The sequence below is a fragment of the Megalops cyprinoides genome, chromosome 6, assembly GCF_013368585.1.
Source record: "Megalops cyprinoides isolate fMegCyp1 chromosome 6, fMegCyp1.pri, whole genome shotgun sequence".
Classification (NCBI taxonomy): Eukaryota; Metazoa; Chordata; class Actinopteri; order Elopiformes; family Megalopidae; genus Megalops; species Megalops cyprinoides.
This window is the reverse complement of record NC_050588.1, coordinates 17,589,120-17,606,527: the sequence shown is the minus strand read 5'-3', so window position 1 is coordinate 17,606,527 and position 17,408 is coordinate 17,589,120. Positions and strand designations below refer to the sequence as shown.

Here is a 17,408-nt window from a genome sequence, read left to right as displayed (position 1 = left end):
TAATAAATTATCTGAAAATATTTTACAAATGACAGACACAATATCTTACAAAGTTATTCTTTTGCCTTTCTACTTTGTGCTGTCTATTTTGTGCCATCACAAAAGAGCACAGTAAACATATCAAATGACAAGAGCTGACATGACCTTGCAAACAATGTCAACAGCCGTGAGAAAAAAACAACACATTCAAACATGATTACTGGCAGCACATTCTTCAGTGTTTTGAAATTTAAAATAAAGTTATTTATTCAGGCAGTGTATGTTTTTTCTGATTTTTTTTTTTTTGTCTCTCATTTTTCAAACAGTGAAGGAATTTAAATAGAAGCTTGAGCCAATGTACAGTTGGTTAAATGTTTATAAATTTCACATTCAGACAAAATGTTAGACACTTAATCATTCTTGCCCATTGATAGTGTCAGCTCCTATAGCTTGAGTCTTTACAGGTTTATCACTTCCTATTATTATTGTTGTACGTATTCAGTTGTTGATTTGACATAGTTATCCATGAGAAATTTTAACAGTCTGCACAAAACTGGGCCAAAAGCAGTTTGGCACAAGTGCAGATGACACTGCAGAAGCATAATGAGTGCAGATGATTATTTCTCATGACTGACTTCAACAGTCTACCAAACTACCATGAAAGCATCTCCTATTGAAGCATCAAAGGGCAGACTGGTGTCCATACTGTCTGTCACAGGCATTCTAAGGGGATACCTCTGCCTCAGGACTGCTGCACTTGGGCCTGAACATTTCTTTCATAACTGAAAATCCCAAGAACACCTGTGCTCTGTCCTAAAAACCCAGGAGGTACGCTGTGCACTGTTTTACAGCCAGGGGGCATTACCAAGAGGTTGTGTTTATGTGCCTATATGACAATACCCATGATCCCATGTATCCCCATAGCAACAGCTATTAAGTCCTTTCTGAAAGTCAGAGTTGTTCTTAAAATATCAAATCTTTACCTTACCAAAAAGTTTCCCTGGGGTTAAATCTTATTCAAAAATTAACCTTTTCCTGCCTTTACACAATGGCCAAGAGTAACTTAATCCCATAAAATAATAACCATTGTAAGCACATTATAAACCCAGTAGAAATACCATGCTTCATGAAGGTCCCACAGCGTAAAGGAGGCTTGGCACTGACAGTTGTGCTTGTCCTGGTAACAGGACAAAAATGACATTTATTCTGTTAATAAAAAAATACAAGAACTGCTCTAACATAGCTGCCATTCACTACAATACAGTTCCAATACAAGGGACTGGTTTTGAACTCCAGTACATTCCAGTGTGTTAGAAGGGCAAGTGGTGATGGTAAGGGGACATGTTCTATGACCTCTGAGCTGGAGGATGGCCATGAAGCTTAGGCAGCTGAAATATGGACTGGGAGCGCATTGTGCACATAGTAACAATTCAACAGTCCTTTTTTCTGCTACACTCATATGTACTTTGTACTTTTCGGAGAATCCAGGCTGAAACAGATTAGAGACAGTGAGCATGACAGTTGAAAAGGTCAACTCCTGTCTTGCAGATGAGTGTTTACAGTTTTATAATCTATTTCAAATGTTTAGAAGTGTTGCATGTTCTATAACTTGTCTTTCTCTGCACCTGTAAGGTCTATATGTGTTTTTTTGTACCAGAATTTCAGGGAGAAAGGAAAATGACTGAACTCAAGCTGATTTAAACAGTTATCTGGTTTTAGGAGATACAGTAAAACCTGATATTTTGTATTCCTCAAGTGTCAGAGCTAAAGAGACCAGCTGCAATCTATTTTTAGACCTGGAGTTTTACTAAAACATAGACTACAATGCCATAACTGGATGAAAAGTTTACTTCTGAAATCACTAGGCCAGTGCCCTTCAGCATAAGTTAACAAAGGGACTAGCATATGGGAAATAGGCCAGGCAGTTGATACGATTTTATAAAGACTTTCATTTCAAAACAGATCACAAAATATTAAATATTACTATGAAACCTTTCCCTCCCACAAAACCCCTTTTCTGTAAATTTAACCATAAATCTTATTTTTAGAACTCAAACTGCATTCCTTTTGAAACAAGCAAACCGATACATAAGTGCTACACTATCAGCTTCCATTCGTATTTTTATAAATGACAAAAACCAAAATCACATAGTTAAATGTTGACAAAAAGGCCCTCTGTGCTGGCGAGAGAATGTTCTGAAACAACGTAAACTTCCACCAAATGCAAATGTTTTGAGGGTTTCAGATCTTCTTCTTCTTCCGTTTTTAAACTTATTTTTTGTTATCATTATTATTTGACAAGGCAAATTGCAGAGGTTGGAAAGAATAGGGCCCATTACATGTATAAGACAGCAATATCTGCACAGCCACTCCAAATGTCCCCTTCAGAACTCTCAGGATGACCTGAGGAGGACCCACACAAATGATCAGAGACGTCCCTTTACATCTGGGGTGCGTTCAACAGTCAAATCTGTTTGGAAAACAGCAGCAATGGTCTTTGCTCAGTGATGTGTACAGTGGTGCTTCTAGGAGGTGAGGGTGCAGAGATCAGAGAACACTGAGGACATAATAAAAATGTGTTTGATGCTCATTAGCTAACAAATGACAGGGATTTTTAAAAGTACAGAATCTGGAACAAAGCTGTTTCATTGTAGAGTACTGTATATCCATGTTCTCTGACATCCAGGAACAGCAAAGCAGCTAAAACAATTTCAAACACAGAAGGACTTCAGCCACCACAGGGATTGCTGTCACATTGCTGCTATTTTACTTGTTATTTTAAAATGCCTACTGAACTACCTCTGCAGAGAGTTGTACAACGACTTAAACAAACGATCCACTGAAAAGGGAAATGGTAGTTATCAATTATGGCGTCTATTGAATGCACCCCTAAAACAATGCTACTGACCTCTGTTTATTACCCTATTATATTTTTAAATGATTTGAACACATTCTGCTTCTCTATACTCTCATGTCAGAGATGGAATAAGATGAGATGTCTCCCAACTGTTGTCAAAAAATAAGTACTGAATGTAAATAAATGGATGTTTGGATGTTGTGGAAGTCTGTACAATTTTACAATATCCCTTTTGCAAGCATACCCAAACAAAGGGTGGTAACTTTTGTATGCTTCTTAGTTTGAGGTCATGGTGTTCAGGGTTACAAGGAGAGCATTGAAGGAAGAGAGTCTTCAAAGGTGTGAAAAGCCCTACATGGCGCACCTGTGAGACCAGCTATTTCTGTATCACTCTGAAAGAAAACCCACAAAAAGGTGTGGACAGATGGAAGAATGGAAGGGGAGGAAAAAAGGAGGAGGGGAAGGACAGAATTATCAGAGGGGAAAAACAGATCATGGGATGGGGGAAGTGGAAAGACATGGAAGATAAAAAAGGGAAGACTTTGTGGATTGTGCAAAAGTGAAGACAGGAAAGGGAACAGAGTTAACGGGGGGGTTAGCGTGTGCCAGCTAGAGGCAGAGCCTCATGGGAGGCTGTTGACAGGCAAAGGAGGAACAGCTGCAGAAAGAGCAGCAGTCCAAACAGCGGCTGGAAAGAATGGCCCCGCCCACACTCTGATGTGTTCTCCTAAAGGGGAGAAGGAGAGGCGCTGTCAGAACAGTTATCCCTTTCACAGTTTATACACTGTATGTGGTGCTGTGTTTTCAGTCTGGGCTTGCTCGTAAAGTCTGACCCTGTTGTGTTTACATTGTAAATGATGAATATTAACACTTTGCAAGTGATCCCACTTGTCACTATGCTCACAGATGTGTGAGATCTGATTTATGCATGAACACATTATATATTACACTAGATTAGGACCGCACTGTAACACCACATATTATAAAAGACTAACACCACACATAACACTGTATATTACCCTGAATTAGCACCACAACTACACTAGGACTGCACTGTAACACATTACATAGACTAAGACCACAGCCTCACACTGTACATTACACTACACTAAGGCATAATTAGTGAGAAGCACAAGTGTGTTATTTATACATTATACACGTTTGCTCTGACTTTGCAAGTTTTTCTCTTTTTTTAATATTTTCAGTTTAATAAAACTGATAATCAGCTAAAGCCATGTCCTCCATAGGTGTTCTGTACTTTGCAACTGTCAGTCATGAGGTAAAAATGAATCATACAGTAGCTCAGTCTCAATTGCATATTATAGCACATTAAATGAAATTACAGTGTGCTCAGTGCTTTCGGTGAGCATCTGAATGTTCCACACATACTGTATGAGACGATTTTGGCTGCTCTTCCTCCCACAATTTGACACAGGTCCAGACACTTGCTGATATATGAGATTGTGACATTAATGGACTTGGCCTGAAAAAGTGTAGCATGCTGTCTCTTACTCTGACATTGTAGTCGAAGCAAGTGGACGGGCCTTTGCGGTATCGTACAGCGTTCAGCAGCTCACAGGGGTTCTCTTCCCGCACTAGAAGGCTGGGCTAAGGAAGAACATGTAAGTCTGTGGTGGCATTGGTGGCCTTGGCACAGCAGGGTTTTGATATTAGTGTATACCCAATAAGGACACCAGCTGGTAACTGAAGGATTCTTTGGAACAACTTTGTGATGTTACAGAGCCACAGTGCCTTCCATTATAGAGGCAGAATGAATGTGCATAGGGATTCAGTTATACCCATCCAGTATAGCTACCCCAATCTAAACTGACATAACAGATCCAATACCTCTACACATCCAACCCCTCTTTAGAGTCTAACGTCTAGATTAAGACAACTGCTTTTATCAATCAGCTTCAACAATCACAGCTGTAGCAGATTTTAATATAACTGTAACCACACACCCTCTTTTTTGTACTGATCATTCAGTCGAATTAAATATTGAATAAAAAGGTGATCATTGCTAGAAAAGTCGCCTCACTGTAGGGATTTCAGCTTTCAGTATTGGTGGACAATTCTGTGGAGTCTTGAGTCTGAGGTTCACTCAGGTTCTTGCTTGTGATGGAACAGATTTTGGAGAACGGCACAGTTTGTCCCTTCTCCTCTGCCATAGATGGCTAATGCAAGGATACACTCTGTCTTCACCTGTGTCAGTTTCTCCATTTCACAAGCGTTGCAGGGCATCTTCTCTGCCACCACAAACAGCAGGTTGGTGTTCTCTATACGCTTGGCATGAAACAGCCTGCAGTGGAAAGGTATAATAACAGCATGTGCTGAGCTTGATATGCTTGCATTTACATTTACCTTTATTTGTTAGGCAGATGCTCTCATCCAGAGCAACTTATAAAAAGTGCATTCAATAGGATTAGGCAAGTAACCACACAGAGTCATTAGTGCTTCCATGAAATATAATGCCATTATGGGAAACATTGCCTTTTCAACCTTTTCTTAACACGTGCATATTTTGAAAATGTAACTGACAGTCTATGCAGTGGTGTCCACACACACCTTAACAGTAATTCACAGATATACTCACACACAGAAACCCACACACCTTGAGCAGTTTCCACAGTCTTGCAGTACATTGTAGAAGTTGGTGGTGTTTGTGAAGTAGAACTGAGTCTGCACTGTCACACAGCTAGCCTGCCTTGAGTCTACAGTTTCAGCTTCTACATCATCTGGGTTCAGAGAAGGACAAACATGTGGGAAAGAACAAAAAGTGGACAGCATATTTCAGTAATTTGCCTGCTCAAATTACATGTGACTGTCACTGGTTATGCCAAGCTATGGTTAATCTACATTGCCTTCTTCTGCATCATCATTAAAGAAATTGAAATATGTTGATTATGGTAATTATCTGCAAAAGGTGGCTTGCTTCATAACTGATCCATTGGTTAACACTCAGCAGGCTCTTTTAGGATCAACTATTCACCTGTGATGACCCTGATGGGCCTGTCTGTCTAAACTCACCTGTGATAAACCAACTCTGGTAAGCCAGTCCATACAGCAATTGCTGAATAAGGGACCTGACAAAACAAGTTAGACACAATGACCTACATGGTTAGTGTAAGAGGGGGTTTCCAATTTCACTGTTTACAATCTTTTGTGTCTTGCCATTGAGAGGAACAACACTAAGGTTTTACTTAGTGTTACTTAACTTAGTGTTACTTTACTTAAAAAAATTATCAGAGTAAATTGTTAAAATTTTACAATATGCATGTATTTCAAAAGTGGAAAACAAGCACACAATGTTAACAAGGCTAGATAGCTGTTAAATATGTAAAATGTTAATCTAGCTCTCGGAGTGTTGGGACTTCTGCTGTGAAATGTGTAAAATATGAAACTTTCTCTTTAAATGTTGGGGATCCTGTGGGTGGCATGCAGATTTCTCAGTGGGGGGCCTTACCATGCTGCTGCTGATGTCCACCAGGCCAGATTGAGGAGGTCCGCGAGTGTGGGCTGGGGGGTGGAAGGGATTGTGGTGAATACAAGGTGAATGCTGTGAAAATCGCATTTCCTTCAGAAGACTGAGCATATTGTAATATCTAATAAAAGGACAGTAAAAAGTCTCATAGAAGATGGGTCTGAGACTGTCTTCAGTTCATATTTTCATAAAAAAATTGAAACATATGTTTTTGGTTCATGACCGACACTACAATCCACATCACTCACGCCCCAGTACATTTGAATGACAGTAGTCACCATGACTGACACTTGTCCATGTGATTTGCACTTGTCCCCAGACTGGTGCATCGCACCCCGCAGTTTCACTTACCACAAACACCCCCCTGGGTGCTCCACCTGTGTGGCTGCTTGGGGAAGGGTCACAGACAGACTGGTATTGGAAGGACTGCTGGCGGGTGTAGATGGAGTTATTGTACAGAGCATGCATCAGGGAGGGGTCCACCTCCCCAAGAAACAGGCCAACCTGATGCAACGGGAAAGACCAACAGACCATAGACTGACTGTCTATAACACATAACAGACTAACAATCTAAATTAAGACTATTTTGTCATATTTAAGTAACTGAATAGATCTCTAGGTTCTGGCAAACCATAAATTGTATCATACGATTATGACACAAACCTAATACCAGAAAATTTTTCATAACATTCACACACATGGAAATGTTCAAATGCATTATTGATTTTAAGTAACAGATTATGGCTGATAATAACTAAGAAATTCAAATGACTGTATTCCCAGCCTTATAAACTTGTAATGTAATCAGTATAAAGGGTGTCAGGCTGTGAGTAAACTATAGAAATGTGCTCATTGGACATGTACTGTATATTCTGGTAAATTCTCTTTTCACCTGTTTCCAGTGCTCCTTCTGGTTAGACATGACCAAGAAACCTCCATCATCAATCAGATAACATAGCAGGTCCTGTAAACAGTGATGGGCACTGATTATACCAGCAGAAATACCCCCATTTACCATAAAAATACTTATGCATCTATCCATCACATAAACCATGGTCACATGACCATTACCACAGACATACCCAAAGTCTCTAATGCCATAGGGGGCAAGAAAAAAGGAACATAATACAAAAATAAAGGAATGGTGTCCCGGTAAATAGTTAAATTCCCAGATGTTGTCCAAATAATATCTAAGTATACTGTGTTACAGTGTGCTGAGATCTAATTCTTGACATCTCACACAATATCCAGTCCCTTACAAATGGCAAAAGAGTTTAGGTGCAAAGGCATGATTCGGTGATTTTAGTTCATTTTCATGTCATTCAGGTCAGTCTTAATGTGGACACTTACACTGGCATCAATGTAATCTTGTTCTAGCTCTATAAAATGTACAGATGGTCATGGTGGATGAAAGCAATAAATGGATAACCAGAGTAATCACACAGCCAGGAGGAACGCTATGAGGTTGGATGTTATAATCAGAAGGTGAGAGTGAGTCTTACATCGCTGTTTACTTCACAGTCCATCTCACAGCTGCTGGATGGTCCACACTGCCAATAACAAACCGCAACACAGCACTTTAAATCTGAATTACTGTACACAGGTCCTGTTTACTCATACCAGCATCAATCGGAATTAATATACATGCACTACTGTTGACACAAACAAGTTTATGTCTGATTTACTGCAACACAGGGCTGCTTGGCTAGTGTCACTCTATATTACTGTGCAACCACAGATGTCTAACAAACCAAAGATAATCAAAATCACTGTACACATAGGGCTGATTAATTTCTGCAGACACAGAAATTGTTAAACAAACTGTTTAACAAGTAAGTGTCGCTCTGATTACCCCACACACAGAGCTGTCTAACAAACTAGAGCCACTCTGAATTACTGTATAATTCCCGTATCCTCTTGTTAGATGTATCAGCCAAAGGTTGTTTGTGTATGTAGCCATATTTGTGTTTTAGTGTGTTCTTTATGTATCTATTTATGTGTATGAGTATGACCACATGCATATGAATATTTCTGTTTATTTGTATATAACAATTTGTATGTTTTGCAGTTACATATGTGTGTGCCTGTGTGCGTGTTTCTGCATTTAATTGTTGGTGCATAGACTAAATCAAGTGTGTCAGTGGTCTTGCTGGCTGGTGGTGTTGGTGGGGTTTCCTACCTTGTGTGAACCCTGTCGACTGTCAGACTGGTTACTGGCCAGGATCTTGAATTTTTCCACCCAGGCCTCCAAGTCCAGCTTCACCCCCACCACTGTTAGTTGCAGCCAAAGACAGGAAGTAACAGAAAAAAACATTAAGCAGGAGTGAGGAGACAGAAAATCACAATCAGGAACAACAAGCAGGAATTATGACAGAGGAAGCTTTAAAGCAAATAAATATGCATCAGTAAACAACATAATCTGTGAGGTTCTAATGTAAACAAATTTTGCAGTCAGACCACAAATCTGGCTATGTAGGCACTTTTTACCATCTTTGTGATGATTATAATTCATTAGACTCAAAAGACTGTACATACTATTTTAGACTCATTTAAAATGCAGTTCAATTTGTCCAGGAAATGCTGGTGATTTGCTGCCCAGAAACAATTTCCAATTATATGTTATTGCATTACATAATTTGAAATCTATAATAATACCACATTAATTGACAATAATAGTGATGTTATCATTAATAAACTAATGATAACTAATGTACTATAATGAAAAATACTTTTGTGTAATAATGCATCAATGTCTTACTAGAAATCTAAATCTTCTTTCTAAGAGGATGGATACACAGACAGGATGTGAAAGGCAGTAATACCTTGCAGTCTACCTTTCATTTTGGGATGTTTTAATTAACGTGGAGGCTCTGATGCTCAAGAAAGTAAAAGAAAAAAGGCTTGGAGTGAGAGCTACTGAAGGGCATCAATGGCTGTAACATCAATAGTCGAATCGCTAGAGATACCCTACCACATAATTCACTACAGTACAGCCACAGCTAAAAAAAAAATCTTACTGATGGTTGGTGTGCACAAGAGAGATTATTCTCTGGTATGTTGTTGCAGCAAACAAAAAATATTTTCCACTGATGTGATGTATGAAAATTGTTGTGGCAATAAAGGAAAACATCCCCAAACTGGAACTTATAACACCATATCTCTGCCTCATTTCTACCTAATTTCTTCTGGAAATACTATCTTAATGTTGGGAGCATCTCCATTCAAAATCCCAAAATGAGTGCCAGAGGGATCAATCTGCAATTGGCCCAGAGATATGTGCTTGTTGCCTGTCTCTATGACCCAATTTTGAAACTCATCTGGTTGGTATGAATGGCTAAAACCACACACATAAGCTTTTCATTGAATAGTGTCCTGTGTGAAAGGTCCAACAGGCACAGTCTGTAAGGTGCTTCCCTTTACTGTCAGCTCTCCACAGTGGCCAGAGAATCTTTATCAAAAGACAGCAGAGAAACCACTGTTCAGAAGGTCAAGAGCACCCCCTACCTGCAGGTCTAATACTCTTGCCGCCAATATTGATTTCCACTGCAGTGCTGACCAGGATGCCAGCGGTGGCGTTTTCTGAGTGTAGCCCATCATCAGCAGCTGTAGGAGGTCAAGAGGTTGGAGTTCAAAAGGTCTGTTTATTGAGCATACTGCACACATGTCATTCTGTCTTTCCAAAGTTAGATTGTAATGCAGTTATTGCATTGTATCAGTGATAATATATCAAACACACTGTAACCATACTCACAGCCTCTGGGCGGTGCTCTGAAAACGTAGCCTTTGTTGTCCATACTGCGCCGATAGTAGTTGGCATGAAAGGGCTCAGGGTCTTCCTTCCAAGCTTCAGCAGCCCTAAGAAATGAACAGGCATACACACAGTTACAAAAAGGCAGATATGCATAAACATGCAGAAACAAGGAACGATACAAGGGTACAAACACAAACAGCACCTCTCTAGAGAAAGGGATGTGTTGTTAAGTGGTAAGAATAAATTCTAAGAGTTTTCAGACTTGTTACCATGCGCCCCCTTGTGGCTGTGGAACTGTGCTATGTTTAAATCAAGCTGAAAGGGATGTGTTAAAACCATACAAGCAGTGATAGTGGGAACACAGACAGCTATCAGCTATCACAGTAGGAGAATACGGCAAATTGTAAAACACAGCAAATCATCAAAGTCATACTCACATGTTGGGGTAAACTCGTGTTACCCCTCCATCTGTGGCCGCGAACAACGCCAGAAAACCATATCTGCAGCACAGGTATCAATATCACGAGTGATAGAAGACACATAGACACAAAGACACACACAGAGATACATACACACATGCACAAGCACATACATATACTCAAACACACAGATAAACACACACAGACCAAGGATCCAATTGTATTTGCAGGCACAGTTTCACTGGAAGAAACCATTTTGTTCGTTCGCATGTGATCATAGTAATTTTCATGTCGTCCTTAAGACGTGGTGACATTGTCAGTACTATTAATAACAGAGAAGGAGGGAAGCCTGTCAGTAAACAGCAGGGAGGAAGAAAATAATGCTCCAATCATGTCACTCTCATCTAGCTGTGGTATATGTGTATGTGTGTGCGTGTGCGTGTGTATTTGTTTTTATTTGTGTATACTCATGTGTGTATGCATACATATGCATGGTTGTGCCTGGGTGTGTGTGCGTGTGAATGTGTGTTTGCATATGCTTGCATATTTGTACCCTCATATATGTGTGTGTGTGTGTGTGTGTTTGTGTGTGTCAGGTCATGCACTCACGTGTTGAGATCTTTGTTCTTCCACACCCTTGTTGCCAGTTGCCAGATGATGTCTGATTCAAGGATGAGATTGTGGAGGAGGCCTTGATTACCTGGTGCACACACAAGCACAAGTACACACATACACACAAAAAGTCTTAGAAACAAATAATTAAATAAAGACGTACTGACCTACAACTAGGTCTGATCTGACTGGCAAGAGAAATATTTCTAGAAAATATTACATGTGATCTCTACTTCAGTGTGCCCTTTGCATCTGGAGAGGGTTATGGTTAGGATGTGTTCCCAGGGATTTTAGTATGTTACTAGGACAGAGGGACTCACACTGCTTGGAGTCTGGTGTGATGTCCACCATGAGAGACAGGAAGTTCTCCAGAAACTGGGTGTTGTTGTCAGAAAGCTGCAGTTGAGTGCAATATTCCCTGTGGAGCAGCCAGATCAAATCTTATGAGCATGCTTTAATCCACAACTCCCACACAGGGGCCAAAAACAATGATACAACATACACTACTCATCAGATATCTGCTAACACAAATTTAAACACAATGCCTAAAGGTAAGATTAAACCTGATCCAGGGTGTGTGGTATACAGTGCAAGTACAGAATAGAATAAAGTACTTTCCTACCTGGGGGCCAGGAACACATGACCTGCAGACTCAAAGGAGGTTGGCAGCAGGGAATCCAAATCTGCAACACAGAGAAGCATCATCTGGGCAGGGTGATCATCCGAGCAGGGTTACATTGCATTGCCTTAAATTTAGCAGACGTTCTTATCCATTGTGACTTCCAGCAAAATAGAACATAAGTGTGTCCATTCGACTTCAATGGACCCAGTTTCACAGTGAGCAGCTGGTGATAGGAGGACTCAACAGCATGAGGAGTGGAGAGGAGTTTACAATGCAAGGAGATAGGAGTGAAACACAGCCACCAATAGAAGAAGGAAGGAGTTTATAGTGAGCAGAGGGGTATACAGCAAGCAGATAGATGGGGTTGGAGTTTATGGTGAGTAGGGGAAGAGGGAAGTGGTTTATAGCACAAGGAGAGGGGAGGGGTTTCAGTGAGCAGGCAGAGAGGGGAGGGGTTGTCCTGTTCACAACAGCCTCCAAAAGATGAATCACAGCATCACAATTTCTGATTTCAAAAGGTTGTTTTGCAGTCCAGCTCCAGCTGAGGTACTATGACTGAGGTACCTTCAACTTTTTGTTATGGTCTGGTGTTACCAGAGAGAGCGTCATAGTTTGGTGTTTTAGTTACGTAGCTGAGCTTGTAACCAAGTTCACATCCTGTCCTACTCCTGAGCAAGTTGTTTTATCGATAATCATATCCAACTGCTTGAAATCAGTCAGCAAGGTGCTCATCTCGAGTGCAAGTTGACCCTTCGGCCTGGGTTCGAAACTGGTCTTGCTATTCCCTGTCATGGCAGCAGAACAAATTGGTGTAGTTCCACCAGGGATAGGAGTGAGTAGGTCAGCCAGGGTTTCCTCATCTCACCACTTTCAGGCACCCTTTGATTCATCAGTCACCTTTGAGTTGCTTGGGTGATGTCAATGAAGTAGCGCCTATCCTCCAAGGAGCACCCACTTCAGTCACTTTGGATGAGGGCATCTCCTATGCGATGTAATGCGATGGGACGTTGGTACTGATATTTACTTTCAACTGGAAGGGCAACACATTATCTCTACTGTATGTTTACAAATAACTCTGCAGTATCTCTCATATTTGGGGAATCCAAAGCAGATAGAGCAGACAGGTAATGGCGTAGCCAATCACATCAGTGGCAAAGGACCACTTTGGGTTGTGGAAGACTAAAGACTATGATTAACGCACAACAGAGAGAGGGGAGACACACCTCCTCGGTGCAAGTACTTACACTGCAACTGCAGCATGACATCACTGAGGTTGGCCTGGATGTAGTATTCACTGTAGGGAGGCAGAACCAAACCTAGACTGCAGGGGGCGGCAGGTACAAACAAAAGGTAAAGAAACCGTCAAGAAGTGTCTGCTTTTGTTTTTTGCATCAAACAATACATTCAGATTAAACTGATAATAAATTCACAATTTCATATGCAATGTTGTCTGTAAAAAAGGTGTGTTTAACCATGAGATGTGGAAACCACCCCAACTTGCCACAGCTGGAAGTAACAGCTTTCGCCATTATTTCTGGTCGTTCATGGAAATATTTATCCAAACATAAGCACACACTGAAACTCAAACTTAACATTTTCAATGGAATGCATTAGATGACCTGCCATGTATGAACTTAAACACTTTTGCACATACTTAGATGATATATAGACCCCACCACCCAAATTCCCTTCACCTATAGACCCCACCCCCAAAATTCCTTTTGCCTACAGATGCCATAACCAAAATCCTCTATACCTATAAACCCATATATCCAATATCCCACTCACATATAGGCACCATCTGCATCTGATCACCTTGTGGCGAAGGGCAAGAGCAGTCACCCCACCTGGCCTTGAACCCAGGTCTATAGGGTGCCAAACCTGCAGCTTGACCACAACGCCAAAGAGCCAGGCTCATTGGCATGGTAGTCAGAGCACATACTCCACTGTACTGACAGCACTCTGTCACACTGCCCACCCCTTCGGGAAGCGCGCCCATGAGCTTCACGCACCAAGGCATACCTCGTGCATTCCCTCACTGCACTTCTCCCATTCCAGGGTGCCCCACTTACTGGTGCTTCACCCATCTCAGACTACACCTACACAATTCTCATTTACGGTCTCACCTGTGGACCCTACCCATGATCTCTCACCTGTAGTCTGTGCCATTGATGGGTGCCCAGCAGTAGGTCCGCACAGCCTCATCAATGTATCGCTGCAGACCGGAAAGAAACCAGCTTCTGAACAACAGAATCACTGTAGATATTCTTCTCTCCCAGCTACCATTATAAACCTTAATGGATGATGTTCCACATTTTAAGGCTAAATTCTGATAGCAGGTTGCAGGCTGGTGGGGAATACTTCATTCCACTTTAAATAGCACAGAGAATTAGAATTTTCAGATGAAAAAAATAAGGTCTCATTCCTTGCAGACATTTACCTCTGCCTGATGTAACCCTGTTTAAACACAGAGAATTCAGTTACAGCTTGATACCACAATACAAAACAAACTTGGACCACTTCACTGTCTTCCTTATCTCCTTCTGCTTCTTCTTTTCCACCTTAATATTCTTTCAAGTCCTGTGGCACCAGTAAGAGGACATCTCATAATTTGTCTCTCTTCATATTCAGCAAATAGCCACATACAGTGCTGGCCAAAAGTATTGGCACCCCTGCAATTCTGTCAGATAATGCTCAATTTCTCCCAGAAAATGATTGCAATTACAAATGTTTTGGTAGTAATATCTTCATTTATTTTGCTTGCAATGAAAAAACACAAAAGACAATGAAAAAAAAATTAAATCAATTATCATTTTACACAAAACTCCAAAAATGGACCGGACAAAAGTATTGGCACCCTCAGCCTAATACTTGGTAGCACAACCTTTGGACAAAATAACTGCGAACAACCGCTTCCGGTATCCATCAATGAGTTTCTTACAATGCTCTGCTGGAATTTTAGACCATTCTTCTTTGGCAAACTGCTCCAGCTCCCTGAGATTTGAAGGGTGCCTTCTCCAAACTGCCATTTTCAGATCTCTCCACAAGTGTTCTATGGGATTCAGGTCTGGACTCATTGCTGGCCACTTTAGAAGTCTCCAGTGCTTTCCCTCAAACCGTTTTCTAGTGCTTTTTGAAGTGTGCTTTGGGTCATTGTCCTGCTGGAAGACCCATGACCTCTGAGGGAGACCCAGCTTTCTCACACTGGGCCCTACATTACGCTGCAAAATTTGTTGGTAGTCTTCAGACTTCATAATGCCATGCACACGGTCAAGCAGTCCAGTGCCAGAGGCAGCAAAGCAACCCCAAAACATCAGGGAACCTCCGCCATGTTTGACTGTGGGGACCGTGTTCTTTTCTTTGAAGGCCTCGTTTTTTTTCCTGTAAACTCTATGTTGATGCCTTTTCCCAAAAAGCTCTACTTTTGTCTCATCTGACCAGAGAACATTCTTCCAAAATGTTTTTGGCTTTCTCAGGTAAGTTTTAGCAAACTCCAGCCTGGCTTTTTTATGTCTCTGGGTCAGAAGTGGAGTCTTCCTGGGTATCCTACCATAGAGTCCCTTTTCATTCAGACACCGACGGATAGTACGGGTTGACACTGTTGTACCCTCGGACTGCAGGACAGCTTGAACTTGTCTGGATGTTAGTCGAGGTTCTTTATCCACCATCCGCACAATCTTTCGTTGAAATCTCTCGTCAATTTTTCTTTTCCGTCCACATCTAGGGAGGTTAGCCACAGTGCCATGGGCTTTAAACCTATTGATGACACTGCGCACGGTAGACACAGGAACATTCAGGTCTTTGGAGATGGACCTGTAGCCTTGAGATTGCCCATGCTTCCTCACAATTTTGCTTCTCAAGTCCTCAGACAGTTCTTTGGTCTTCTTTCTTTTCTCCATACTCAATGTGGTACACACAAGGACACAGGACAGAGGTTGAGTCAACTTTAATCCATTTTAACTGGCTGCAAGTGTGATTTAGTGATTGCCACCACCTGTTATGTGTCACAGGTAAGTAACAGGTGCTGTTAATTACACAAATTAGAGAAGCATCACATGATTTTTCAAAGGGTGCCAATACTTTTGTCCGGCCCATTTTTGGAGTTTTGTGTAAATTGATACTTGATTTGACTTTTTTTTCTTTCTCTTTTGTGTTTTTTTATTGCAAGCAAAATAAATGAAGATATTACTACCAAAACATTTGTAATTGCAATCATTTTCTGGGAGAAATTGAGCATTATCTGACAGAATTGCAGGGGTGCCAATACTTTTGGCCAGCACTGTATGCTCATTGAAACCAGTTGTAAATTAGATAATCAAGACAGCATTAAACTTGAACTCCTTACACTGTGCATCAACTTGAAGTGTACTTCAAATAAGGATGTACATCAAATACTGTGTGTTAAAATTATCCTATGTCCTGGTACCTTCAGCTGATACCTCACATTTGCGACACTTTATTTTAAAGACCAGATTCTCTTAAAATTATAGGATAAAACATGGCCGAGTTACGAAAAGAATTCGTGAGAAATTTGGTAACACAGGAACAGTGTTTGTTCCCTTGTATGATGTAATGTGGTCAAAACTGAATAAAACTGCCCTTTTCTGATTTACAATATAGTGAACAAGTGCCTTGCCATTTTTGTGTTCCTATTACAAATGAAATATAAAGCTGCTGCAGCCTCTGTGCCACAGAAACAGGCCACTTGCCAGTACAACACCCCAACAGAGGCTCTAGCTGTCCCTGCCCTCCCCTGCAATGACACACACCAGTCTGCAGGGATCCCTGCAGACAGAGAAGCACTCAGGCTGATGACTCACCTCATCAATCGACTTCACGAGGGTCTTGATTTGTTTCTGCCCTGCCCTGCCATCGATCATCTGCCGTCGGATCTTTGGCCAAACCACAGCCACCACAGAAATACAGGAGGGACAAAGGTGGAGAATCTGACAATGTGCTGTTTTAATATGACTGCTTTTCATACCACATTAACACTTGGAAAGGTCAGTTTGTGGTGCCTGTTTAATTAAATAAATAATAAATATGAAGTTCAGATGTTTTACCTCCTGCTTGTTGGCATCTTCAATTTCAGCATCCAGGAAGTCCAGTGTCACTGGCTCTGGGACACTAACACTCTGTGGAGAAGAGACCCAACCAGTGTGCCCCACAACCACAGTACTGCAGTATCTTCCTGCACCATTATAACCTCACAGAGTAACCTGCATATCTTACCTTCCACATATTGTCCATCTACAAAGTTGGATATTTAGTGAAGCAGGTCAGGTTAAGTGCCTTTCTTACAAGTACAATAGCAGTGTCTCACATGGGAGTTGAACAAGCAACCTTTTGATTACAAGCCCAGTTTAGGAAGATATGAAGTTGTTCTTATGGTACCAGACACATAACTAGGAGTTTGCAGGTCCAGATCCCTGGTGGTGCAATGCCGTTGTGCCCTTGAGCTAATTTGTTCAGAAAACTACTATAATAATAATTATTATTATAATAATAGTACAGATGAAAGAGCCATTCAATTAAACTGTAATGTCACTGTAATGTAGCACGGCTGTGGGGTTCTCACCTTGGCCTGCAAGTTTGGGTGCAGGAGAACATAGCCATTTGGGTCGATGGCAAATACATATCCATTAGCACCGAGCTGTAAAAAACAAAGCAAAATGGGATATACT

General features: G+C 41.1%; 1 protein-coding gene across 1 annotated transcript in view; it reads right to left on the bottom strand.

Moving 5' to 3' along the window:
• LOC118778842 (voltage-dependent calcium channel subunit alpha-2/delta-2-like) overlaps window positions 1-17,408 on the bottom strand; it is a 43,638-nt gene continuing 26,230 nt past the window's right edge. Inside the window, exons 18-38 of the mRNA XM_036530600.1 lie at window positions 17,303-17,377; window positions 16,788-16,859; window positions 16,545-16,616; window positions 13,878-13,939; window positions 12,969-13,045; window positions 11,725-11,785; window positions 11,423-11,520; window positions 11,100-11,190; window positions 10,509-10,571; window positions 10,072-10,175; window positions 9,825-9,923; window positions 8,500-8,591; window positions 7,823-7,870; window positions 7,213-7,284; window positions 6,672-6,824; window positions 6,303-6,355; window positions 5,867-5,922; window positions 5,451-5,574; window positions 5,029-5,138; window positions 4,349-4,431; window positions 1-3,563 (exon numbers count right to left, since the gene is read on the bottom strand). Coding sequence (XP_036386493.1) covers window positions 3,432-3,563; window positions 4,349-4,431; window positions 5,029-5,138; window positions 5,451-5,574; window positions 5,867-5,922; window positions 6,303-6,355; window positions 6,672-6,824; window positions 7,213-7,284; window positions 7,823-7,870; window positions 8,500-8,591; window positions 9,825-9,923; window positions 10,072-10,175; window positions 10,509-10,571; window positions 11,100-11,190; window positions 11,423-11,520; window positions 11,725-11,785; window positions 12,969-13,045; window positions 13,878-13,939; window positions 16,545-16,616; window positions 16,788-16,859; window positions 17,303-17,377 — 1,797 coding nt within the window. The 3' untranslated portion in view covers window positions 1-3,431. The remainder of the gene's footprint in view (window positions 3,564-4,348; window positions 4,432-5,028; window positions 5,139-5,450; window positions 5,575-5,866; window positions 5,923-6,302; window positions 6,356-6,671; window positions 6,825-7,212; window positions 7,285-7,822; window positions 7,871-8,499; window positions 8,592-9,824; window positions 9,924-10,071; window positions 10,176-10,508; window positions 10,572-11,099; window positions 11,191-11,422; window positions 11,521-11,724; window positions 11,786-12,968; window positions 13,046-13,877; window positions 13,940-16,544; window positions 16,617-16,787; window positions 16,860-17,302; window positions 17,378-17,408) is intronic.